The sequence below is a fragment of the Balaenoptera borealis genome, assembly GCF_965194805.1.
Source record: "Balaenoptera borealis genome assembly, chromosome: 18".
Taxonomy (NCBI): domain Eukaryota; kingdom Metazoa; phylum Chordata; class Mammalia; order Artiodactyla; family Balaenopteridae; genus Balaenoptera; species Balaenoptera borealis.
This window is the reverse complement of record NC_138877.1, coordinates 1,601,810-1,629,359: the sequence shown is the minus strand read 5'-3', so window position 1 is coordinate 1,629,359 and position 27,550 is coordinate 1,601,810. Positions and strand designations below refer to the sequence as shown.

Here is a 27,550-nt window from a genome sequence, read left to right as displayed (position 1 = left end):
ACGCTCTGCAACGAAGAGAAGCCACCACAATGAGAAGCCCGCGCACCACAACTAAGAGTAGCCCCCCTTCGCCACAACTAGAGAAAGCCCGTGCGCAGCAACAAAGACCCAACACAGACAGAAGTAAATAAATAAACAAATAAATTTATTTTTTTAAAAAAATGCCCACTGAGGTCAAGGACTGTGCATTAAAAATCTATATCTTAAAATAATTTTTAATAACATAAATACCTAAAAGCAAATGAGTGCATCACAAGAAAACACATGTAAAATTTAGTGAAATGAGAAAGTTCGTCGGTCTTGAGATAAAGTAAGAAAATAATCATCATCTGACATATTTTAAGTTCATAAATGTTAATACACTTCAAAATGTACACAATTTTTCAGACACACAATAAAGGCAGTAGCAGAGCATGTCATGCCGAGGCCTTAAGCCCAGCCACGTCCCGCTTACCTCGGGCTGCATGAAGAAAGAGTCCTGCATGTGATCGCGAACCTCCTTCAGAAAGCCTGGATGGCTACCTACCTAAAAAAAGATTTTAAAAGGCTTTATAAAAAGACATAAAGAAAGGCTGCTAGATCGAAAGGTCAACAAGCAATCTCTAAAAGTTGATTCTTAATTACCTGTTTTGTGACTTACAACCTCGATCCAACTTTTAAAAATGCCTATCTGTCCTACAGTGCCACTGACCAGCTTACAGAATAATTATTATATATCATAACTTTAATTATCCTATAGAAAAATACTAGTAACTAGATAAAGAATTAAAAACAGACCCTTAGATTTGACTCACCTCTAAGTAGACCTTGCAAAAAAAAAATCACATATTTCTCTTAGATGGCAATGTATTCTAAATGTATTCAGTAAAATCTATTAATAATACATAAAATGGTATCTCGGCAGTTCCCTGGCGGTCCAGTGGTTAGGACTCGGAGCTTTCACTGACGTGGCCCTGGGTTCAATCCCTGATCAGGGAACTAAGATCCCACAAGCCTTGCAGTGCAGCCAAAACAAACAAACAAACCAAACAAAAACAAAAGAAAACTGATTTGGAAATTACACAGTTACAATTTTCATCAGCTGCAAATAGGTTATTTTGGAAACTGTTTTTAAAGCACATGTAACAGCTTCCAGCACATAGAAATTTATACCCTTACTCTTTGCAGAAAGCATCCTGCTTTCCTTAAAAGTCAAAATACTATGCAAGAAAATGGAAAATAGTCTCCTAGAGTAATGGAAATAAAAACAAAAATAAACAAATGGGATTGAATTAAACTTAAAAGTTTTGCACAGCAAAGGAAACCATAAACAACACAAAAAGACAGCCTACAGAATGGGAGAAAATATTTGGAAATGATGCAACCGACAAAGGATTAATCTCCAAAATATACAAACAGCTCATGCAGATCAATATCAAAAAAAAAAAGTCAAAAATGGGCAGAAGGTCTAAATAGATATTTCTCCAAAGAAGACATACAGATGGCTAAGAGGCACATGAAAAGATGCTCAACATCACTAATCATTAGAGAAATGCAAATCAAAACTACAGTGAGGTGTCACCTCTGGCCAGTCAGCATGGCCATCACCAAGAAACCTACAAACAGTAAATGCTGGAGAGGGTATGGAGAAAAGGGAACCTTCCTACACTGTGGGTGGGAATGTATTTGGTGCAGCCATTATGGAGAACAGTATGGAGGTTCCTTAGAAAACTAAAAATAGAGCTACCATATGATCCAGCAATCCTACTCCTGGGCATCTATCTGAAGAAAACCATAATTTGAAAAGATACATGCACTCCAATGTTCACTGATGCACTATTTACAATAGCCAAGACATGGAAGTAACCTAAATGTCCACGGACAGAGGAATGGATAAAGAAGATGTGGTATATATACAATGGAATATTACTCAGCCATAAAAAAGAATGGAAAAATGCCATTTGCAACAACATGGATGGACCTAGATAGAGATTATCATACTAAGTGAAGTAAGTCAGACAGAAAGACAAATATCATATGACATCCCTTATACGTGGAATCTAAAAAAAAAAATGATACAAATGAACTTATTTACAAAACAGAAATAGACTCACAGATACAGAACTCATGGTTACCAAAGGGGAAAACAGGGGCGGGAGGGGGGGCAGGGATAAATTAGAAGCTTGAGATTAAAATATGCACACACCATTATATGTAAAGTAGATAACCAACAAAGACCCACTGTACAGCATAGGGAACTACACTCAACAGCTTGTAATAATCTACAGTGGAAGAGAATATAAGAAAAGAATATACAGATTTATGTTTATGTATAACCAAGTTACTTTGCTGTGCACATGAAACTAACACAACACTGTAAATCAACTATATTTCAATAAAAATTAAAATTTTTTTAAATAAAAAATTTTTTTAAGAAAATGAAAAATACTGAAAGACAAGTGTTGAGCACTAGACAGTCCCCACTGCTGGGATCTAGATGATTAACCACCTGTATCTGTATACTCCAGACACTAACTGGGCTACAGGGACAGGCATAAACAACAAGGGCAGCCAACTCAGATGTTAGAGACAAAAGGTTGGGGTGGAGGAGTGCGGGAGCAGGGACCAAAAAATCACTGTACAGTTTTAGTTCCCAGGCTTCAGAAAAAGAAGACATTCACTAGAGCATCACTGCAGTGCTCTCCAAACGTGTCTGATTATGTCCCTTTATCAGTAACAACATACACACAGATTCCCTCTTATTTACTTAAAATTATGAACATATAGTATGAGAAATATAAAAACTATGACAACTAAAAAAAAAGATGAAACACTACTTTGAAATAAGCTTTATTTACTGATATTATGAAGAATACTTTCTGTATCCTCTGGAGGAACATCATCCTGGTGCCAGTGGGGCTGCAGGGAGCGCAGTAGCAGGCCCTCCTGGAGCCCAGAGGGGAGGGAGCCAGAGCCACAGAAGGAGACAGTCAAAAGATGCTCACACTGAAAGCACAGATACCCTAGGATTATGCGCCAAAGATTTTAAAGCAGCCATGATAAAAATGCTTCAACAAGGAAAAAAAACACAACAATGAAAAAATAGAAATTCTCATCAAAGAAATAGAAGGTCCAAATAGAAACTGCAGGACTGAACACAGGGGCAAAAGTCCAATGCAGAAAAATTCCAAGTAACTATATACTCCACCTTAAAAGAGAGTGACTTTCTTCCAAACATTAAACAAGGAACGGTGGGGTGGCGGGGGGCTTTCCGGTGGAGAATCCTGACACCACTTGAGCGAGGTGATCTACATCAACGTCAACAGTCATAAGTCATGTTGAGACATGTACCCTTGTTATGTGATGAAAACTGCGAAAGTGCAAAAGGCCAACACCTCTGTCATCTCCCTCCTAAACCCAGAGCGCCGTATGTCTAGAGATGAAAGCAGAAGGGCCTCTTGCAATACACTTGACTCCTAAAAACTGTCAAGCTCTTCAAAAACAAGAAAAGTCTGAGAAAATGTCACAGCCAAGAGGAGCCTAAGGTGACACAACTGCTGAATATGATGTGGCATCCTGGATGGGATCCTGGAACAGGAAATGGACATTATTCAGATTTTCTTAATTTTTACATAAACTATGGACTTTACATACTAATAATATTTCAATATGAGCTCACTAATTGTAACAAATTATCATACCAATTTAAGGTGTCAATACAGAGGGAAACGGTGTGGGGAGGGGCTATACCATGAGAACTCTGTATTATCTGATCAATGTTTCTGTAATACTGAAACTGTTCTAAACAAAATTAAGTATTAGTAAAATAAATAAATAACCACCACCAAAAAAACCCCAATGGATGGGACCAAGAGCAGAATGGAAAAGACAGAGGACAGGACCATGGAAGGGGGAAAGAGAAATCATCCAATCTGAATATCAGAAATAACACAGCCTTGGAGATGAACATAAAGAAGAAGAGCCTCAGGGGCCTGCAGGACCGTAACTGTAGTAATATAATAGCCACATCACTCGAGTCCCGGAGGGAGAGGAAAGAGGGTGGGGTTGAACAAGTACTCGAAAAACGTCTGAAAACATCGCAGATTAGGCAAAAGACATAAACCAACAGGGAGAAGAAGCTGAAAGAACCCTAGAATGGATAAACCACAAGAATCCCCACAATACACCACAAATTTCTAAAAAAATTTTAACATCAAAATAAACTTTAAGTCAAAAAACTAATACAAGGAACAAAACAAAACAAAACCATACTGGAAAAAGGGTAAATTCATCAAGAAGATAAAACAATTATAAACTTTTTCACCAAATATCAGAGACCCAAAATATATTAAGCGACCATTGACAGAAGTGAAGGGAAAAACAGGCAATTCTACAGTAACAGCTGTAGAACTCAATACATACACCCATTTCAATAATGGACAGACCAGCCACACGGGATTTTGGCACTTACGTACAGGATCTGAATAACACTACAAGCCACTATGTTCTCCCCAAGTGCACATGAAACACTCTCCAGGAAAGACCATATGTTCGGCTACAAAAAAGTCCCAATAAATGTATAAAGATTGAAATCGCAGAGTATCTTTTCCAATCATAACAGAATGAAATAAAAAATGAATAACAAAAAAACCAGAAAATTTACAAATACAGGGATATAAAACCTACACACTCTTAACCAATGGGTCAAAGAAGAAATGACACGGGAAATGTTTCAGTACGTAACAGATGAGTCAAGGCAAAAGCAAGCTACACCAGAAGGGACAGGGTGCAGTGTAAACAGTGCCCCGAGGAAGAACTATAACTGCAAACGCCTGGTTTTGGAAAGAAGACCTAACTCGATAACACGACTTACACCTTAAAGAGACAGAAAAAGAGAGAAAGCTAAACCCAAGCCAGCAGAAGAAAGGAAATAATAGAGTGCAGAGAAATAAAAAGTATGAAAATATAATCACTGAAACAAAAAGCTGGCCAATGGAGAGATCAAAAAAGTCAACACACCTTTAGTTAGACTAAGAAAAAAGACGCAAAGAACAAAACAGAGAAACGAAAGTAGGGACAATACTACAAATATTTCCCTAAGAAAGGACGGTGAAAAAAGAAAAAGAAAAAAAAAAAAAAAGAAAGGACTGCGAGAAAATGCTATGAATACTTATACACCAACAACTGGATAACCTAGATGAAACAGAAATCCCTTAAAAATGCAAACCAGGGGCTTCCCTGGTGGTGCAGTGGTTGGGGGTCCACCTGCCAATGCAGGTGACTCAGGTTCGAGCCCTGGTCTGGGAGGATCCCACATGCCACAGAGCAGCTGGGCCCATGCGCCACAGCTACTGAAGCCCACGTGCCTGGAGCCCATGCTCCGCAGTGGCAGAGGCCACTGCAGTGAGAAGCCCACGCGCCACCAACAGGGACCCAACGCAGCCAAAGGTAAAAAAATAAATTAAATGAATACATAAATACCTGGAGTGGTTTCTGTTTAAAAAAAAAAAAAAAAAAAGGCAAACCACCAAAACTGACTCAGGAAGAAACAGAAAATATCAACAGACCTGTAAGAAGTAAAGAGACTGAATCAGTCATCAAAAGCGTTGCAGCAAAGTAAAGCCAGGATCAAATGACTTCACTGGGACATTCCGCCAAATATTCAAAGAGGAGCTAACACAGATTCTTCTCAAACTCTCCCCAGGTCAGAACAGGGTGGACACCTCCCACTCCTATTCCATTAGGCCACCATTGCCCTGAATCCAAAGACAGACAGACATTACAGACAAATATCTCTTACAGATATACATACAAAAATCCAAAGGAAAATATCAGTAACGCAAATTCAGCAGCATATTAAAAGTATTACACACCATAACCAAGTGGGGTTTATCCCAGTAATGCAAATGTAAAATAATCAATGTAATATACCACATGAATAGAATGAAGGTAAAAACCACATGATAATCTCAAATGATGAAGAAAAACTTTAACAAAATTCAACACCCTTTTATGATAAAAGACAGTCAACAAACTAGGAATAGAAAACCATCTCAACATAACAAATGCCATATATGAACTTCCCATAGCTAACAGCATACTCAAAGAAGAAAGACACAAATCTTTCCCTCTAAGGTCAGGAACAAGAAAAGGATGCCTACTTTTGCCATTTCTATTCAACATGATAGTGAAAGTTCTAGCCAGAACAAGTTAGAAAAGGAAATAAAAGACATCCAAATTGGAAAGGAAGAAGGAAAACTATCACTACTGGAGATGAACTGACTCTATATAAAGAAAACCCAGGGACTTCCCTGGTGGCACAGTGGTTAAGAATCCACCTGCCAATGCAGTGGGACACGGGGTCGAGCCCTGGTCCGCGAAGTTCCCACATGCCACAGAGCAACTAAGCCTGTGTGCCACAACTACTGAGCCTGCGTCTAGAGCCCGAGAGCCACAACTACTGAGCCCACGTGCCATAACCACTGAAGCCCACACACCTAGAGCATGAGCTCTGCAACAAGAGAAGCCACTGCAATGAGAAGCCTGCGCACCACAACAAAGAGTAGCCCCCGCTCGCGACAACTAGAGAAAGCACGCGAGCAGCAACGAAGACCCAACGCAACCAAAAATAAAAATAAATTAAAAAATTTGTAAAAAAAAGGAAAAAAAAGAAAACCCCAAGGGATCAACAATAAAGCTACTAGAGTTAATAAAGACCTAAGTAAATGAGAAAACATACCATGTTCATACATAGGAAGCTTTGACATTGCAGAAATGTCAGTACTACCCAAAGTGATCTACAGAATCAATGTAATCACTATCAAAATTCTAAAAGCCTTTTCTGTAGAAATGGAAAAGTCATACAAAACTAGAATGGGGTCAGAGTATCCAAACAGAAGAACAAAGTTGGAAGACTCATTTCCTGATTTCAAAACTTCCTACAAAGATGGTTATCAGAAATAAACCTACTCATCTATGGCCAATTAATATTTGACAAATATCACAAGTCCAATTAACAGGGACTTCCCTGGCAGCCCAGTGGTTAAGTCTCCAAGCCTCCACTGCAGAGGATGCGGGTTCGATTCCTGGTCAGGGAACTAAGATCCCACATGCCACATGACACAGCCAAAAAACTAAATAAATAAATGAAAAAGTAAAACAATTAAAAACAACAACAAAAAAAATCACACAAGTCCAATAACAGATGGTGCTGGGACAACTGGATTTCCACACACAAGAGAATGAAGTTGGATGCCTGCCTCATATCATCAACAAAATTAATTCAAAATGGACCAAAGACCTAAATATGAGTTAAAATCATAAAACTCTTAGAAGAAAGCATAGGGATAAACCACCTTGACCGTTGATTTGGTAACAAATTCTTAGATATGGCGCCAAAAACACAATCAACAAAAGAAAAGGAGGTAAATTGGCCTTCATTAAAATTAAAAAGTTTTCTGCAAATGACATTATCAAGAAAGTAAAATGAGGGACTCCCCTGGTGGTCCAGTGGTTAAGACTCTGTGCTCCCAATGCAGGGGGCCTGGGTTTGATCCCTGGTCAGGGAAAAGATGCTGCATGCCGCAACTAACAGCCCACATGCCGCAACTAAAGACCTGACACAGCCAAATAAATAAACAAACATTTAAAAAAAACTATATATGACTTCTATAGATACTCCTCCAAGGAAGACATACAAATGGCCAAAAAGCACATGAAAACATACTCAACATCATTAGTCATTAGGGAAATGCAAGTCAAAACCACAAAGATATATACCACTCCACTCCTACTGTGATGTCTATAATAAAAAAAAAAATTTTTTTTAATGGAAAATAACAAGTGTTGGCAAAGATGGACAGCAAATGGAACCCTCATGTATTGCTGGTAGGAATTTAAACTGATACAGTTGTTGTGGAAAACAGTTTAACCATTCTTCAAAAAGCTAAACATAGAATTACCCTATGACCCAACAATTCCACCCCTAGGTATACACCCACAAGAACTGAAAAACAGACCTCAAACTGATACTTATATGCTAATGTTCATTGCAGTATGATTCACAATAGTCAAAAGATGGAAACAACCCCAATGTCCATCATCAAATAAATGAATAAGCAAAATGTATATGCATACAATGAATATTATTCAGCCATAAAAAACAATGCTACAACATGGCTGAAACTCAAGACATTATGCTAAGTGAATAAACCAGACAAAAAGGACAGATATTGTATGACTCCACTTATATGAAATACCTAGAATCAGCAAATTCATAGACAGAAAGTAGATCAGAGATTACCAGGGTCAGGGGTGAGGGGGAAGATGAGGAGTTATTGGCTTCATTGTCACAGAGTTTCTGTTTGGGTCATGAAAAAGTTCTGGAAATAGAGGTGATGACTGCACAAATTATGACTATAATTAATGCCACTCAATTGTATAGTTAAAAATGTTTAAAATTAGGAATATTATATTATATACACTTACCAAAATTTTTTTTTTAACATGAGTAGTTTTCATCCTTTTTAATGCTTTGGAATGGTTTAAATAACATTAAGGTTACCTAGTTCAAATCTGATGGAATTTCCCTGTAAAACCATCTGAGCCTATTTCTTTTTGTGGGGTAGTTCTTTGATAACTATCTCTATTTCTTCTACAGAAATTTCTCTGCCTTATTCTATCTGCTCTGGAGTCAATTTAGGGAAATTATATTTTGACAGAAAATTACTCACTTGATCTAGATTTTCAACATTTCTATATAGGGTTGTACAAAGTAGTCCCTTGTTGATTTTCTTCCATTTTCTCTGTTTTGATGGGTAACTCCAACTTGTCATTTCTTATCTTTGTGAATCTGTGCATTTTTAAACCTCTGTTCCTGATTGACAATCGGTTTGTCTAGTTTTTCAAAGAGTTGATTTCCTATAGAAGCAGCATTTTGAATTATTTTAGTACTATTTTTATATCCTAATTCATTAATTTCTACTTTTATTTTTGTCTTTTGCTTTAATTTATTTTCTTTTTACAACTTTGAGTTTAATAGTTAATTCATTTATTTTCATTTTTACTCATTTAAGCATATAAGGATATGAATTTTCCTCTGAGCATTTTTATAAAGCAAATATAACACTGATATCTTAAAGACTGCACCAAAAAAAGGAAATTCAAGACCAATCTCACTTATGAATACCAATGGAAAAGTACTAAATATTACCAATTAGAAATAAAATTTTAAATACAATAATGATCTGGTATGGTTTATTCCAATAATGTAAGAATGTTTAGATGAATTAGGAAATCCATTAAAATAATTCACATATTAATAGATTTAAAGGGGTGGGGAGGGACTTCCCTGGGGGTCTAGTGGTAAAGAATCTGCCTTCCAATGCAGGGGACACGAGTTCTATCCCTGGTGGGGGAACTAAGATCCCACATGCCGCGGGGCAACTAAGCCCCCGTGCCACAACTACTGAGCTTGCATTCCTCAACGAGAGAGCCCACGTGCTGCAAACGAGAGAGCCCATGCGCTCTGGAACCCACACGGCACAACTAGAGAGAGAAAAACGTGCACGCCACAACTAGAAGAGAAGCCCATGCGCTGCAACGAAATATCCCACATGCCTCAACGAAGATCCCACATGCCGCAGCCAAAAAAATAAATAAATAAAAAATAAAGGTGGCGGGGGGATCATACAATCACTGCCACAGACACTGAAAAGACCTTCAAAACTCGATTCTCATTTCTGATAAAACATTTAATGAAGCAAATCCATGGATACTTCTTTAATATGATAAAATATATTTGCCAACCCTGAAGTTGGCATCTAATTTAATGAGGAAACACCAAAGGCATTCCCACTGGGAAAAGAAAAAGGTACTTACCATTTCCACTCATTAAAAATTGTAGGGGGCTTCCCTGGGGGCGCAGTGGTTAAGAATCCGCCTGCCAGTGCAGGGTACACGGGTTTGAGCCCTGTTCCGGGAAGATCCCACGTGCCACGGAGCAACTAAGCCCGTGCGCCACAACTGCTGAGCCTGCGCTCTAGAGCCTGCGAGCCACGACTACTCAGCCCGTGCGCCACAACTGCTGAGGCTGCGCTCTAGAGCCTGTGCTCTGCAGCAAAGAGAAGCCACCGCAATGAGAAGCCCGCGCACCGCAAGGAAGAGTAGCTCCCGCGTGCAGCAATGAAGACCCAACACAGCCATAAATAAAATAAATTAAATAAATTAATCAAAAAAAAAAATTGTAGGGGGCTTCCCTGGTGGCGCAGTGGTTAAGAATCCACCTGCCAATGCAGGGAACACAGGTTCGAGCCCTGGTCTGGGAAGATCCCACATGCCGTGGAGCAACTAAGCCCATGAACCACAACTACTGAAGCCCGCGTGCCTAGAGCCTGTGCTCCACAACAAGAGAAGCCCCGGCTCGCCGCAACTAGAGAAAGCCCGCACGCAGCAACAAAGACTGAACGCAGGCAAAAATAAATAAATTTTTAAAAAATTGTAGGAAATACCATCAGGCAAGACACGTGATGAAAAAAGGCAGGGTGGGGGGGCAGGTGGGGGATTTAAGACACTGCCCAGGACACAGAGGATGAGTGCTGGGCCACGACTTTAACCCAGGGCAGCTAGCTCTTACCACACCTAGGTATCGGAAGATAACTAATGCAATGACATCACCAACATCAAACACCACATTGAGCTCTGGAGATTATAATTAGTCTGATCCTTTCAATCACCACAAAACCTTCCTTATGTTAACAAACCTGAATTACACCAGCGCAATGCAAATCCCATGAAAGCAGGAACTGTCTACTGTACTTCCCATCAGACTATTTCAAGCAATTAGCACAGTACCTGCAACATAATAGTTGCTAAATAATTGTTTCACGAACAAATTACCGATGCATTTTGCTCATTAAAGGTTTGACTTAATGGGGGAAAGACTGAGACAAACCAAAGCCCAAACAGAAAAATGGGTATAAGAGGTAAACAAACAGTTCACAGAAAAGGAAAGACAATGAGCTCTGAAATATGAAAAGCTGCTCATCAGTATTCCTAATAAAAGAAATACAAATTTTACTAAACATACTGTTCTTACCAAACAGAATAAAAGTCCCTGCTGGAGAGCCTATGGAGAAACAAGCACTTCCACATACACTGCTGAAAGGAATGCAAACTGGTCCAACTCTAACAGAGGGAATTTAACAGTATCTAACAAACTAACATGTGCATGTACCTCTGGCTGAGCAGTCTTGCTTCTAAGAATCCACCCTGAAACCACATCTCCAAGGAGTCAAGCATATACAGGCAGACCTCGTTGTAGGAGGTCTGTGGCGACCCCGTGTCGAGCAACTTCATCAGCGCCGTTTTCCCAACAGCATCTGCTCACCTCATGTCTCTGTGCCACATTTTGGTAATTCTTGCGACATTTCAAACTTTTTCATTATTACTGTATTTGTTACGGTGATCTCTTGGTATAATCAGTGATCTTGGAATGCTACTACTATGATTCACTGAGGCTCAGATGATGGTTAATATTTTTTTAAATTAAGGTGTGTACAATTTTTTAGACACAGTGTTATTGCACACTTAATAGTAAACATAACTTATGTGCACTGAGAAACCAAAAAATTCACATGACTCGCTCTACTGCGACATTCGCTCTACTGCACTGGTCTGGAACTGAACCCACAAGACCTCTGGGCTGTGCCTGCACAGGTTACTCATCATCTGTCATCTGCAGCAACAAAACACTGGAAATAACCGAAACACCACCAACAGCAAAGTGATCAAATAAACAAGTCAGCCCAGTGCTGTCTTGTATATGGTTAACCACTAGCTCTCGGGAGGTGAAAGCAAGCATCATATTTATTGTAGCATCTACCATGAGACTCTCCCCACCGTGGCTAATTTCAGGCCACCAACATGAAACTAAACATGTAATTGGGAAGAGATACACAGAAGCACACCATTATGTATAATATTTCCATCTCACAAATAATGTAAATAACCTCAAGAGCACAGGTAATACTGAAATGTAATCAAATAATTAGGAAGTGGTACGTTTTAAGTATTTATTTTCTTTGTCTTCAATATTGTGTCTCCCCCCACCTCAAAGGAGTATCTTGAAGCCCTAACCGCAACAAGACTGTATTTGGGATAGGGCCTTTAAGGGGGGTGGTTAGGGTTGAATGAAGTCCTACAGGTTAGGTCCAAGAAGACGGACCAGGACACTCTCTCCTTCTGAGCACAAAGGAAAGACCACGTGAGGACACAGCAAGAAGGAGGTTACCTACAAGCCTGGAGGAGTGGCCTCACCAAAAACCACCCCAGAAAGGCACCTCGATCTTAGATTTTAAGCCTCCAGAACTGTGAGAAAATAAATTCCTGGCTGTCTGAGCCCTTCAGTATTTTGTTACAGCAGCCCTAACAGACTAATATAATTTATCTGTAACTTTCTATAACTTAATTTTTAATAATGGGCGTTTTAACAACTGGCTCACAGAATTCCTGAAAATTTAACTCAGCCATAAAAGGAATAAGGAAGAATAAGGAATATACTGACAGGGAATGATTCCAAGATACAAATGGAGGGTACAGTACAGTACATACAGTATGCTGCCTTTTGTACACATAAAAGAGAAACTAAGAATACATTATTTCCTTAATTTTTCAGAAAGAAGAGAAAACAAAATAGTAAGAATTAAAAACTGATATGTATAAAGGATAAGTAGGAACCAAGAGAAGAAAGAAATGGGAGCTAGACTGCTCTGACTTTTGAAACCACAGGTATATATTAAAAAATAAACTAAGTCAAAGACCTTAAATTTTAAATTAACAATCAAATGGAAATAAAATAATCATTCCTAAGCTAAGCATCAACAATTTGAAAAACCATATTTACGACCCCTCTCCACCACCCAAAAAAGGAATCACTTTGGTAAGCATTTACCTTTCTATGTAAAATCACAAGCTTATTTCCAATAACCTACATGTATTTCAGTATTCACCTGAGATTGGTTATCTCTAAGATGTTAAGACAATAATGGAATTAAATGAGACTTCAAGATAAATCTGGTTAATTAATGCTGTTAGAGTGGAACTATTATAGCAATTTAAAAGCACATTCGCGCTTCTGCGTCTGCGCAACTGCGAGCGTAGGTGTTCGGCTTTGAAATGCAGCGGGATTTAGTGAGTTTGCCCCTATCCGCAGCGGTGCGGGTGAAGCTGGTGGCTGCAGGTTTCCAGACTGCTGAGGAACTCCTAGAGGTGAAACCCTCCGAGCTCAGCAAAGAAGTTGGGATATCTAAAGAGGAAGCCTTAGAAACTCTGCAAATTATAAGAAGAGAATGTCTCACAAATAAAGCAAGTTATGCTGGTACAGCTGAGTCAGTATGCAGTTGGCAGTAGATGTGCAGATACCAGAATGTTTTGGAGGAGTGGAAGGTGAAGCAGTTTTTATTGATACAGAGGGGAGTTTTATGGTTGATAGAGTGGTAGACCTTGCTAATGCCTGCATTCAGCACCTGCAGCTTATAGCAGGAACACATATGGGAGAAGAGCACCCAAAAGCTTTGCAGGATTTCACTCTTGAAAATATTCTTTCCCATATTTATTATTTTCGTTGTCGTGACTACACAGAGCTACTGGCACCAGTTTATCTGCTTCCAGACTTCCTTTCAGAACACTCAAAGGTTCGATTAGTGATAGTGGACGGTATTGCTTTTCCTTTTCGTCATGACCTAGATGACCTATCCCTTCATACTCGATTACTAAATGGCCTAGCGCAGCAAATGATCAGCCTTGCAAATAACCACAGATTAGCTGCAATTTTAACCAATCAGATGACAACGAAGATTGATAAAAATCAGGCCTTGCTGGTTCCTGCACTGGGGGAAAGTTGGGGGCATGCTGCTACAATACGACTAATCTTTCATTGGGACCAGAAGCAAAGGTTGGCAACATTGTACAAATCACCAAACCAGAAGGATGCTACAGTACTATTTCAAATCACACCTCAGGGATTTAGAGATGCTGTTGTTGCTACTGCACGTTCATTGCAAACAGAAGGTTCATTGAATATCCGGAAGCGGTCACGGGACTCAGAGGAAGAAAAGGAATCCAAAGACTAGTCTCAGAGTATACATATGTATTGATGCTGTGAGAGATGCAGTGCTTACAAGTAGTAGACTCGTTACTTTAGAATATAAACACTATGGCGTGAATGAATCCAGTCTATATTAAGTGAATGGTGAGTGAATGGATCAGGTCTATATTAAGTAAAAATACTTAACAAATAGGATTCTCTGAAAGAGTTTTTCTAAACTAAGCAGTGTTCTACAGTTGTATTTAACCCTGTTTTCATTTTCAGTAACATTCAGTAGAGATGATACAGGTATTGTATTTTGCAAATGTGGAATGCTGATCGCTTGTGGCCAATCTGAATTTAATATTCAGACTGTTTTTTCCTCTTTTCTTTGCCAATTGCCTAGACATTTCTAGGAAGAAAAGATTTTTTTCACATTCCTATTGTGCTCTCTTTAAATGTAGCTTTGATAATTCTCAAAAATGACATGTTTCTATTATGAAGAAAAGCCAGCACCATGAGTCAGCATATCATTACATTCAGTTTATGAGTAGGATACAAATTTTGGATGACCAGTCTGATTTTAGTGACCCCAATCCTAAAATCGAAGTCATTTGTTCAGTTTTTAATGTTATTTTGTAACATTAAAGGAAGGACTTTGGAGTTGTTATCCCATCTAGAACATTGACTGGAACATATATCTAAGTTGTCAAGTTGATAAGCTTACAGTCATTTATTTCTATATTTTTGAAACATGGTGTGATCCAGTTCTAGGTGTATTGACATTTTCCTTTGAATAATCTTAATACTGCTTGAATAAATTAAAAATTTGGATTCTTGAGCGGTTTCAAAATTTTAAAATGTTTTGGTACCTGGTTCTTAGTGCTTCTTAATTCATTTACAAAATTTACTTTGACTCCCAGTGGAAGAAAATTATTTAAGTAATTGAATATTATATACCGTGACAACCATATTTTCCAGACTTTAGTGACAGTTGGTATTTCCTGTCCCAGACTGAACACTAAATTCATAAAATTTTAAAAATGTAATTATTCTGTAATTGATTATACATAGACTAACCATAGTTGGCAAGGACTTTTTAAAGAATGAAAATAGGCACTGCTAACAATTATACCAGGACATAAATCAGGACTGTCCCAGGCAAATCAGGCTTATGGTCATCCTAATTATGTAAGACTAATTTCAAATGACTACTTTAGTATAGGATAACTAATTGTAACTATCTTATTTTTGAGGGCTTTAAGGCATATGTTTTTATTATAATTAATGAAGTCATTATAAAAAATTACCTGTCAAAAAAAAAAAAAGTACATTCAATATACAAATCAATTTTCACTGCAAAGTAAAGGAGCTATTACAGTGGAGGATTACTGGACTGAATGTCAATATTATGACATAGTATGAGTGTGTTTCATGTTTGGTAATTGCAATCATTGTTGCTTTTGTTGTGGTCATCCATGTACAATGCTTGGTGTCAGTCTATTTATCTCTTGTAAAAATAAAATACAGTGTGTGTTTGTGGGAAAAAAAAAAAAAAAAAAAGCACATTCAAAACAACGGTTGATTCTGATCAGATCATGAATTACCTGCTTGTACTCACTGACACAACTCTGGCAGCAAAATCTCTTCTGCTGACCATCGATAACCAGGACATTGTTTCCAGCACCTTTGCTGGGCAGGTACTCCCCACACTGCTCACAGCAATTCATTATTAGACCATTGGCCATTCTGTATCTATTAAAGCAGTGGTCACTGCACAGCTTATGAGTCATATTTTTAAAGCTAACTTCATGGCGAATCTAAAAGAAAAACAAGCAAAATTTTAAAAAACAAATTAATATATGACATGTAGCTAAGTAACAAGGTGCTCCAATAGAAAGAAAATGCCTCAGTTTTTCTGTGTAAGGCTTGTTTAGGGAAAACGCAAGACAAAGTACATTTCATTCTCCTTTAAACTTCTTTTATACACACATATATAAGGTGCAAGGCAGGGAGGACCACCAGTGTCATCGCACAAACTTCTCTAGAGGTATCTAAAAGTGACAGGAAACAACCCAGTTTGGGCAGTGTTAGTATAAAACTTCCAAACAGATTGGAAATCTTTAGACAAATCCAAAAGGAAATTATTTAAGTATAAGTACACTGCTGTACAACAGGGAGGAGAGGACTAACATTATAAATAATTCAAATGAAGTACGTATACACAGATTTCTTTTTTTCATCAAATGCAAAAACCGTAATATGTTTTTAACGAAGTCCTCAAAAACATCCCCTCCGCTTGTTCCACTTCTTAAGCAAGATTGTTTGTTGTCTCTCATGTGCAGTCAGCCTATTTAAACACTATGGTTTTTTCTGTGAGGGTTCCCAACCTCAGGAAAAAAGTCAATTGATGTGATATTTCAATTTTTTTGTAAATCATTCTCCCTATGGGAGAATGGGATTACATAATGGGATATTTATAAGATAGATTTTATATACCCTCACTTTTAAGGAAATACATACTGATGAAAGATTATGTCAAAACAGCTAAAAGTCAAAAATATTCCCATTAGTTAGGACTAAGTGATAAAGCACAAAAATACAAACCTCTGTTAGTTTACCACAAATTGTACATCTTGATTTATTCAGAGCTCCTTTAGTAGGATTCTGTTTGTCTTCATAAAGAGACAGACAAGATGTACTACAGAATTCCTGGAAGGATTCACTCGAATCCACTTGAGCAACAATGGTTCCTTTCATTGTAGTTATATCCCTGAAAAATACGAGGAGCAGCAAAGTCAAAGAGTAATAACTGACATTTTTAATTTCCATAGACTGAAACCCAGTTTTAGATTCATTAACTCACTTCTACTATTTAAAAACTCTTGGCAATAAAATATGAACACAGAAGATTGAGAAGCAATACTATTAAACCCTAGCCACTACTCAATTTATTTTCAAGCTCCTTAACAAGGCTTTCAGATATTGGAACCACTTAAAAAAAAAAAAAAAAAAAAAGCTGTTGTTATTTACATGGAGTTTAATGTCAAGGCCTAATTTACTGAGGTATAAATTTACGATACCTATGCAATTTCCCTCTCGTGGGTAAGTAGAAAGCATGAGGTACCTAGGTCACAGGAATATGGCATCCTTCTAGAGAGGATAAGTGAACTTAAATACATCCCATAACCCAAAATAACCCCACCTACCATTCTATACAGCTTTCAACTACAATTAGAAATGTTAGGAAATGACAATATTGATGACCTTTGAAGTTTTCCTTTAATTCTGAAGTTCCAGGCCTTATATTGCTGTATGCAAGTCTACTACTGTAAAGCAACCAAAAAACTGTATAACAATTGTTCCAATATTTGAATTTACTAAACCTATACAGAGCACTCAGCCTTTTCCAGTTCTAAGATCTAAAAATATCTTTACAAACTTGGGCTTGCTTCAAGAGATGGTACAGAAAATCCACCTGTTTAACCCTGCACACAACATACTATATTCAGCTCATTTTTAACTAGTGAGAGCAGACCTAAAAATGGCAGGAGAGGATCCTGTCACTCCAAGGCTGTCAAAAAAAAAGGTACCTGAGTCTTGAGAAGTGAGTATTAAAATGACTTAACGTTCAAGATAAACATAAATAAATGCATATAATATCCAAAGATTTGCCAATTTTTAATAATCTTAACATGAAGGTAGTCCAAATTTTGACCTATTTTAATACAAAACTAGTCATACATAAATTGCTTAACAATTTTGTCTGGCTAGAACTAAATTCTTATAATTAATAATGTAAATACGCATGTATGTATTTTTACGAATTCAAGAAATCCAATGGAGATTACAGATAAAATTAATTATAAGGACCTAGTAACTAAATCAACCCCAAAGCCTATCCAAATAGGAAGGCTTTTAATCCTAAGCCACTTCAGCTTGATAGAGAACACTCCAAAGCCATTACAAATTTGAGTTTGGCTTTAATATTCAAACAAGCTTACAAATTTTTAAAACATAGTAATTCACCTCTAAAACAATTTTTCTCAAATTTTATACCACCAATATTCAACCTTAATAAGGAAATATGCTGGAAGGTAAACCTTACTTTTTACACATAACACAAAGTTTCTTTGGAGCAGGCTTGTGAGAGAAGGAAGAGAGGCAGGTGGTAGAACAGAAGAGGTGAGCTGATCCTTTTCGCTGATACGCTGTCTGTCCCTTCTGTAAAGGCTTTTTGCAGTTTGCACAAGTGACTTTAACTGGTTTAGTGGGTTGCTGTTGGGCAGAAGGCTGGAAGATCTGTTTAGGAAGCGAGGCCACTGGTGATAAAGAATCCACCCCTGGCTGTTTCTGATTTCGGGGAAAGGATGCTGACTGGGAGATCCAAGAATCTAAAAAAACAAAACAAAACAAAAACACATACACTGAAATTTATATCAGAGACACAGTTTTAACTTCCCATTCTCTCCAAGTTTCAGACATCGATAAGGCGCAGTATAGCAGAGCAGTCAAGGGCACAAACTTTGGAGTCAGAATTGATGGCTGACATTCAGGCTCCATTACCTACTAGACTGGGAAGTTACTAACCCTGTGCCTAACTCTTCTCTAAACTGGAAACGGTAACTTTAAATGAGATAGTACATGGTTTATAAACCACAGTGACTGGCACATAGGCAGCACTAAAAAATATTTGCCATTAATTACTAAACAGGAAGAATTTACAAAATATTACTTTAAGCGAGGAACACATACATCAACATAAATATGTAATAAAATCTTTACCAACCAGAACCTTTGACAAATACAATACAGCTCGGATAAAGTTTACAAATGACTATATTCAAAACATCTTTCTAGGGACGTCCCTGGTGGTCCAGCGGTTAAGGTTCCACACTTCCAATGCAAGGGGTTCAGGTTCGATCCCTGGTAGGAAAACTAAGATCCCCACATGCCACGTGGTGCAGCCAAAAAATTAAAAAAAAAAAAAAATCTTTCTAAGAACAGCTTTTCCATATACATGTTTCATTCCATGGCTTCTAAGTATACCACATAATATCAAAGAAATTAGAGTGTTACACAGAAGTGGTGATGTTAAGCCAACGTCTAGTGACTGATGCGACACCCCGTTGCTCTACCGCTGCCAGCAGCACAGCTTCAATGGCACAGCATTAAGGCCTGGGGAACCGACCGCCAGGGTGCTGAGTTCTTCCTCCTCTCTTTCTTAGTAAGCTTCTTTGGGACTTAGCAGGACGTCTCCAGCTCACCATACTACTTACTGTTACACAGACTCGCACTACAATACCAATACACCATAATGTTTTTTCATTTTGAAACTTTTCATGCTACCACTTCTATTATAATTTCTACTACTTTGGTCTCTTGTAATATTTTTCCTTTCTAGTTTCTTCTGAAATTTGTATTTCCATACAAAAAAGATGCCCTTCCATATGAGAAACAATGTATAAATATATCCAGAGTATGAGGAAATTTCTTTACTACCAAAACCTTGAAGAGGGCAATTTCCTGGTTCTGACCCAGTCCATCAACCTAGTGGTTTCAAGGGGCTACATATACTGCTATTCAAATTTTACTATACTCCACAACCTCTCCAAATAAATATATGTTTTATACACAGAGTAAACAGAGTGACTTCTGGAATCCTGTTATCCTGCTATCATCAGGGTAACTGACCTGTTTTAATAAAGAGGTAAAAATACTAAGGAACATGAAGAAAGCAAATCACTGAAGCAACTGGCAATTCCATATTATGAAGGGCCTTCAATCAAAAATTATATTTGAGGACGTCCCTGGTGGCACAGTGGTTAAAAATCCACCTGCCAACCCAGGGGACATGGGTTCGATCCCTGGTCCGGGAAGATCCCACATGCCGCAGAGCAACTAAGCCCGTGCGCCACAGCCACTGAGCCTGCGAGCCACAACTACTGAGCCCGCATGCCGTAACTACTGAAGCCCGTGTACCTAGAGCCTGTGCTCTGCAACAAGAGAAGCCACCGCAACGAGAAGTCTGCTCACCGCAATGAAGAGTAGCCCCCGCTCACTGCAACTAGAGAAAAGCCCCTGCGCAGCAACGAAGACCCAATGCAGCCAAAAATAATAAACAAATAATTAAAAGAAAAATTATATTTGAATACATGTTAGAAGTAATAGCTTTTGCAACATAAATAGTAGCTCCTTAGGATTTTCAACCCTGCAGGCTTGTCATTTGAATATATACTTAAAGGAACCTAGTTAGGGACTGCCCTGCTGATCCAGTGGGTAAGACACCCTGCTCCCAATGCAGGGGGCCTGGGTTCGATCCCTGGTCGGGGAACTAGATCCCACATGCATGCCACAGCTAAGAGTCCGCATGCCGCAACTAAATATACCGAGTGCCGCAACTAACACCCAGCAGAGCCAGAATAAATAAATAAATAAATATATATATATATTCTTAAAAAGGAACCTAGTTAAACCTAAAGGCATCTATCTATTAACTTGATTTTGAAAAATGGCAATTTTTTTCAATTTCGTGCTAGGCCCTGTATAAGTAATGCAATGGCTCCTTTTATCTATGCTTCAGTTCTTATATTCCCCTACTTTCAAATTTTCACCTCCTCCAACATCAAAATACTTTTAGGAATGGAAGAGACTTAATCATTCTCTATTTTATACAATGGACATTAAGGGATAGAGATCAATTTGCCCAAGTCACCATTAGTCTGAGAGCCAGTATAAACAGCCAAGATGTTATAATTCTCTATGACAAACAAAGACAGCACAAACACACAAGAGCTAATCCATAAACTCAGGAGCAAGAGGTGTATCTGTCTGGTTTTCTGATGCGTACTTTACATTCCCTGTGTTAAGAGTTTGTGTGAACAGGAACACAATTCTTATTATAAATGTGCTTTGACCCAGCAATAGTCCTCAGGTACTACGTATCCCGAGATACATGAATAAGAATATTCTTAAGAGTTATTTAAATAGTAAAAACTGGAAGTGAACTAAATAGAGAATTAACAAAATCAACCATATACTCTTGATATGGCCAAAAGTTCAAGATTATTGTTAGGTATTTAAAGGAGCAGGAGAAAGGGAAAGTTTGCAAAGCTATACCTATATTGCAATCTCAGGTTAGAATTAAATGTACCATTCTCAACAGTAAGACTGAATGTTATGTTCTTTTTCATATGCTTATATTTTTAATATATTTATAAGAAAGACAAAATAGCTATTTTGAAACTAATTTGACTATTATCATGTCTTAAACTTTTATGTGAGCTAGAAGGAAAGACCCTCTAATACACAGCTGATAGCAGTATAAATTGGTAAAAACTTTCCGGAAGGCCGTATGACAATATATTTCCACAACGTGAAAATGTTCATACAACGTCACATACACACATACACATACAATGACCTACCAACAGATATATATAAATACATACAGGGGGAAAGGATCTTGGAAGACATTAGGAATTTTCAAAACTGAATAATAAGAAACATATTTCTTTCAAAATCACTATAAAGCAGAAAATTTTTATAACCATAAATCTTTGGAGGGATGGGAGTAGTGATAGTCTTTGGCCCAGTAACTTCACTTCTGGGAATATACTCTAAGAAATAATCAGAAATTTGAAAAAAAAAAAAAGTTTATCATAGACCGACAAGAGCAAAAAAGGGAAACAATGTAAAAACCAAATATGGGAATGGTATAACCAAATCCATTGTGCAGTCGTTAAAACTTCTGTGTATAAATAATTTTAATGGTATGAGAAAATACAGAGTAATATTAAATGGGGGGAAACAGGAAGCAAAATTATGAAGAACTGCACTTCAACCAAGGTAAGAAATACAAAGGAAAAACACTGAAAGACAACCACTCAAAGCATTAACAACAGTGGTAACCTTTCTTCATCATTTTTTAATTATGGATTTTCCAAACATTCTTCAATAATTAGACATTACTCTCATAACCAAAAGAATAATAAGTATGAAAGGAAAACAACTAGCATTTCACAGAACATTCTACATGGCCTTGGTTTCAGTCATTCCTTATTATTCTCCACAATCCTAGGTTGATAAAGTTGCTAATGAGCCTGAAACGATGAAGCCTGAGAAGGACAGAGAGAAGGTACGTGAGAGACAGGCAGGCCATACAGAGGCCTGGGGCGGACACAGACACAGTCAGGAAAAGCCACAGAGCTCTTCTCACAGCTTCCACAGAGCAAAGCTGCCTGCAGAAAATGTTTTCAAGTAGTCAAGAAATATACCAATCTTTAAATATAAGAAAAAATAACAAAGTGCTAATAAGTAAAAATTAAAATCAGACAGGCAGTCAAAATTAAACACAGGGAAAGTAAAAACAAATCTAAATGCAATTATACAACATATTGCTCCTTACACGTGCTATTTATATTTTTGTTCTCTTTTTACACTTTAAAACAATACTATTCAAAATACACTAGCATAGGGCTTCCCTGGTGGCGCAGTGGTTGAGAGTCCGCCTGCCAATGCAAGGGACACGGGTTTGAGCCCTGGTCCAGGAGGATCCCACATGCTGTGGAGCAACTAAGCCCGTGCGCCACAACTACTGCTCCTGCACGCCACAAATACTGAAGCCCTTGTGCCTAGAGCCCGTGCTCCACAACAAGAGAAGCCACCACAATGAGAGGCCCGCACGCCGCACCAAAGAGTGGCCCCCGCGTGCTGCAACTGGAGAGGGCCCGCGCGCAGCAGCGAAGACACAATGCAGCCAAAAATAAATGAATTAAAAAAAAAAATACACTAGCATAAAGTCAGTATGTGACAAATAAGATGCCAAATTATTAGACTTTAGTGGTAGTAAATATAGAGTATTTTGTTTTACTTCCTTTAGACATTAATTTATCTGATTTTCTAATAATCTACAGAGAAATACTATATACACGGTTTTACATCTCTTATTAGTTAAAATTTCAAACTTAAAAGGCAATAGAATTAATGTATCTTACATGAATAAACTAACCAAAGTAGCACCAATTACTACAATAAAAAAAAGAATCCACCAGTGCAAAATCCCTTCCACGGGGCAGAAGCCCCCTCCAGGCTTACCAGGATTGTGATGAGCTGCAGACTCTCCGTTCTGAAATACGTCTCCTGCCACATTCATTCTACCAGGATTAAAAGGTCCTACTGCAGTCTTGGTCTGTGAAGTTAAAGACGGGGTGTATGTTTGCAAATTAACACCAAAGTTACTCGACTGCAGTCCGTTAGAGACATCTCCCAAGCTGGTATTCTGCAGTGATGTTACGTGTGTGATCATTAGGTTCATATCTCGCCCGTCAGTATTTTCTAATTGGCCATCACTCACAGAGCTGACACCTGTTTCTAAGGTCGTAACATTAGCAATCTGAATTTCAGAGTCTGGTTCTGTGGTGATACCACTATTACCCATTCCTGCATTTACCTTACTTCTTGAAAAACTGGAAGTGGAGAAATCCACATCATTGGTTCTGTTTTTAGACTCGGGTGGTCTCCGTTCAATAAAATTGGAGGAATTTTTCTCTTGCCCTTGATTTGTTTCCATGTCCTCTTCATCATCGATGACAATTGTCTCACTTACACTTCCCTTCTGAGAAGCCAATTCTTTTGAGGAAGGAAGAATTTTGGAGTCATTTCCTTGTAGCTCTTCATTTTTCGATGACGTAAATGTCACGGCTCTTTGATCGGCCACCACTGGAGCAGAAGGCGGAGGAGGCTGTACAGGCTCGATAAACACAACATCATCATCGTCTTCCACTGCTGAGTTCTGGAATTTACTAGCTCTGTTCACTAAAGGGTTAGGCGGCCCACTAAATGAATGTCCTGCGTCCGTGAGGCTAGCTGCCATGGCCGTCCTCCCCAGCAAAACAGGAGTCTGATCAGCCACTTCTACTCCTCCCGATGAACCTGTGTCCATGCCAAAGAACCTGTTAAGGCGATGGGAAAAAAAAATTTTACAAATGTCACTATATGGTTTTTGATGTTACTCTAATTCAAAAAATTTCTTAAAGGTACTTTTACTTTCTTTCTTACTCTAAATGAAAATCATTCTTATCTAATATCCAGGAAAAATTTTATATGCATTCTGTGATCTCTCATTCACTAATCATTTCATAAAGTTTACATGTGAACTTCTTGCAATATAAAAAGAAAGGTAATTATCGAATTTTCAGTAAGAATATGCAGTATGTTCCCATGTCTACCACCTCCTTTCCACCACTGCTTACCCTATAAATTTTAACACTGAAAACACAGATAAATCCTTCTACACACATGTGAACAAAAAAATAACTAAAATCTGATCATGAAAATCTCTTCTCTATATTTATCCCATTTATCTACTGTATTAAATAAAATGACATGGTTTAATCCCTAATTTCCCTTATCTTTTTTTTTTTAATCTACTGTTCCCATATTCCCTGGCTCCCACAGCTGTATGATTAAATCCTCCTGAGAATCTGAAATCTTTCTTGACCCCATCTAGAAACCTTAAATCCCCATCTGCCATGTCCTTTATATCCATGTATCAGGCTGAATAACGGCCCCAAAGAAATCAGATACTAATCCTTGGAAGCTGTAAATGTTGCCTTGGATGGAAAGGGGGTCTTTGCAGAGATGATTATGGTTAAGGACTTAAAAATGAGATTACCTGGGCAGGCCCTACCTGCATCTTAAGTGGCCTCATCAACAGAGGTGGAAGGAGATTCCAGGCAACGTAACCACAGAGGTGCCTGGAGGAGATGAAAGTGATGTAGCCAAGGAATGTCGGCAGCACCAGAACTTGAAGCAGGGAGTGAGCCCTCCCCCAGAGCCTCCTGAGCGAGTATGGCCCTGCTGACACCCTGGTTTGAGCCCAGGGCCACTGACTTCTGACTTGTGACCTCTAGAACTGTTAAAGGAAAAAAGGTCTGTTTTAAGCCACCGAGTCTGTGGCGACTTGTTACAACAGCCTTAGGAAAATATCATCCACTCCTTGGTTACATCTTCAAAGCAACCCTTGATATGGTTACAATATCTGTCCCGTTTTGTGGCTTAGAGATGCTGACTAGCCCAAGTCACACAGCTAGAATTCATTCCCAGGTCTTTATAACTCAACAATCCAAACTCTTCACGACTCTGCCACAGTTAACTCATAGTTCTGAGCACCAATTAGATATGCAGAGCTGTGCTAAAGCCAAAGAGACAGCAGGCAGTTAACAGTAAAAAAAAAAAGCCAGAAAAGAAAGAAAATAAGTTATTGAGCACACAGAGGGGATGAGGTCATGGGCACAGGTGGTAGTAGAACTAGTCCTGAACATGGATCACCTTAATCGCAGAGACTAAACAAGGAAAAAACCAACTAGAAGGGGAAATGAAGGGTGAGTATAGACTGCAGGTCAATTTGCAGACGGACAGATACGAGTGTGAAGTGGTTTATTCACTGCAGCCTCAGAGAAGGTGAGGAGACACCAGCTGTACAGGCATTAAGACTGGTTTAAGGGCCCCAAGGCCAACTCTTAGCTCTTCGGTAATCCTCTCTCTTATAAGGCCACTCAGCCCAGTCTCAAAACAAATGGGCTTAAGAACACTTACTGCTTCATACATATTGCCCTTTGCTTACATTGCTATAAAAGCCTCTGGAAGGATGAGGACAACACTAAGATAAATAATTATCACTTTGACAGACGGCTGACAGGGATGGAGAAATTATTCACTGTATATTTTGTTGCATTTTCTTAATTTTTGAGCATGATTTCTCACTTATTTTTTAAAGCTAAACTTAAATTTAAAAAAAAAAAGTGATAATAACAGAATGAAGAGAAAACTACTCTACTTTGGAGTCAGAAAAGACCTCTTCGAGCAGGTGACATTTATGCTGAGATCTGGACTGATGAGAAAGATCTAACTGTGGGAAAACTGAAGTAAGGGCAGTTCCTGCAAAAGCCTAAAGGGAGTGAGGCTGGAAAATTCAAGCAACAGAATAAAGGCCAACGTGGCTGGAACAAGGTGGGTGGGGAAGAACAGGATGAGATGAGACATAAAGACAAGCACAGAACATACCAAAGGCAACAAGTAATTAACTGCATTCAACAAAGATTTACGGAGCACCCAATATCCACAAGACACTGTCTTAGACACTTGAGAAAAATCAATAAACAAAACAGATAAACATCCCCGCCGTCAGAAATCATGAATTTGAGAGTTCCCTGGTGGTCTAGTGGTTAGGATTCTGGGCTTTCACTGCTAAGGTCTGGATTCAATCCCTGGTCAGGGGACTAAAATCCCACAAGCCACGCAGCGTGGCCAAAAAAACCAAAAAAACCCCAAAAAACTGTGAATCACTAGGTTGTACACCTGAAACTTTTATAATATCATAAATCAACTACACCTCAATTAAGAAAAAAACAGTAGCTCAGATACATTAATTAAAAATGCCCAAGGTTCCAAGACAACATCAGGATTCAAGCACTATGAATCAAGCTTGATTCTAAAACCCTCTTCATTCCTCTTAAACCAAAGCTGTGTGTGTCAGGATGGAAGACATGCTAATATTGGAAAACAGGAAAAGACACATTTATATCTGCTTTAAAGAAAATGGATAATTCCATTTAAAAACTTAAGGGGTGACTATCTGCCTTACCCAAAGAGCTACAAATTACCATTCCATACTCTAAGACACTTTAAATACACTTTCAAATACTAAAATATATACTACATCACCCGAACACAGCTCCTCAGTAAGAAAGACCTCTTTATGGTAAAACCATAGCAATATGCTGGGGGAAACCTTCATATAAGGCCTTCACTTAATTTTAAGTAAACATGAAAAAATTTTTAACATTACCATTACAGAAAGTTTTAAAGGTTGAAATAAGCTGAATAACATTTGATTCAAAATCTTTATAACTAATTCAATTAGGTTCTCTTAAAATACAAGTACATTCATCCAGTAATAGTTAACATTTATTTAATGCTTATTATGAGCCAGATATTCATGATGGTTAAACATTAAACCAACACTATGAAGTAAAATCATTATCTCCCTTATACAGATTTTTTTAAAAAAATCCAGCCCTCAAAAGTAAGCCGCCCAAGGGGCTTCCCTGGTGGCGCAGTGGTTGAGAATCTGCCTGCTAATGCAGGGGACACGGGTTCGAGCCCTGGTCTGGGAAGATCCCACATGCCGCGGAGCAACTAGGCCCGTGAGCCACAATTACTGAGCCTGCGTGTCTGGAGCCTGTGCTCCGCAACAAGAGAGGCCGCGATAATGAGAGGCCCACGCACCGCAATGAAGAGTGGCCCCCACTTGCTGCAACTAGAGAAAGCCCTCGCACAGAAACGAAGACCCAACACAGCCATAAATAAATAAAATAAATAAATAAAGATACATGAAATTGTTAAAATTAAAAAAAAAAAAAAGTAAGCTGCCCAAGGGACTTCCCTGGTGGCACAGTGGTTAAAAATCCGCCTGCCAATGCAGGG

General features: G+C 38.4%; 1 protein-coding gene and 1 pseudogene across 15 annotated transcripts in view; one reads left to right on the top strand and one right to left on the bottom strand.

Annotated features, from left to right (window-relative positions):
• LOC309615385 (zinc finger MYM-type protein 2) overlaps positions 1–27,550 on the bottom strand; it is a 110,115-nt gene that overhangs the window by 59,978 nt on the left and 22,587 nt on the right. For 11 of the 14 annotated variants that reach the window (XR_014236787.1, XR_014236788.1, XR_014236789.1 and 8 more), the window contains exons 3-7: positions 23,159–24,015; positions 18,171–18,456; positions 16,670–16,835; positions 15,670–15,882; positions 455–526 (exon numbers count right to left, since the gene is read on the bottom strand). Coding sequence is in view for 8 of the 14 variants with exons in the window: in XM_082364892.1 (XP_082221018.1) it covers positions 455–526; positions 15,670–15,882; positions 16,670–16,835; positions 18,171–18,456; positions 23,159–24,005 (1,584 nt within the window). In the remaining 6 variants the exon portion in view is untranslated. Of the gene's footprint in view, positions 1–454; positions 527–2,731; positions 8,899–15,669; positions 15,883–16,669; positions 16,836–18,170; positions 18,457–23,158; positions 24,016–24,752; positions 24,820–27,550 lie in introns of those variants that run through there. The other 3 variants (XM_082364895.1, XM_082364898.1, XM_082364894.1) reach the window with 3 other exon arrangements.
• On the top strand, positions 13,115–14,896 carry LOC309615404 (DNA repair protein RAD51 homolog 3 pseudogene; annotated as a pseudogene). Its single transcript has one exon. The product of its transcript is annotated as a DNA repair protein RAD51 homolog 3 pseudogene (transcript).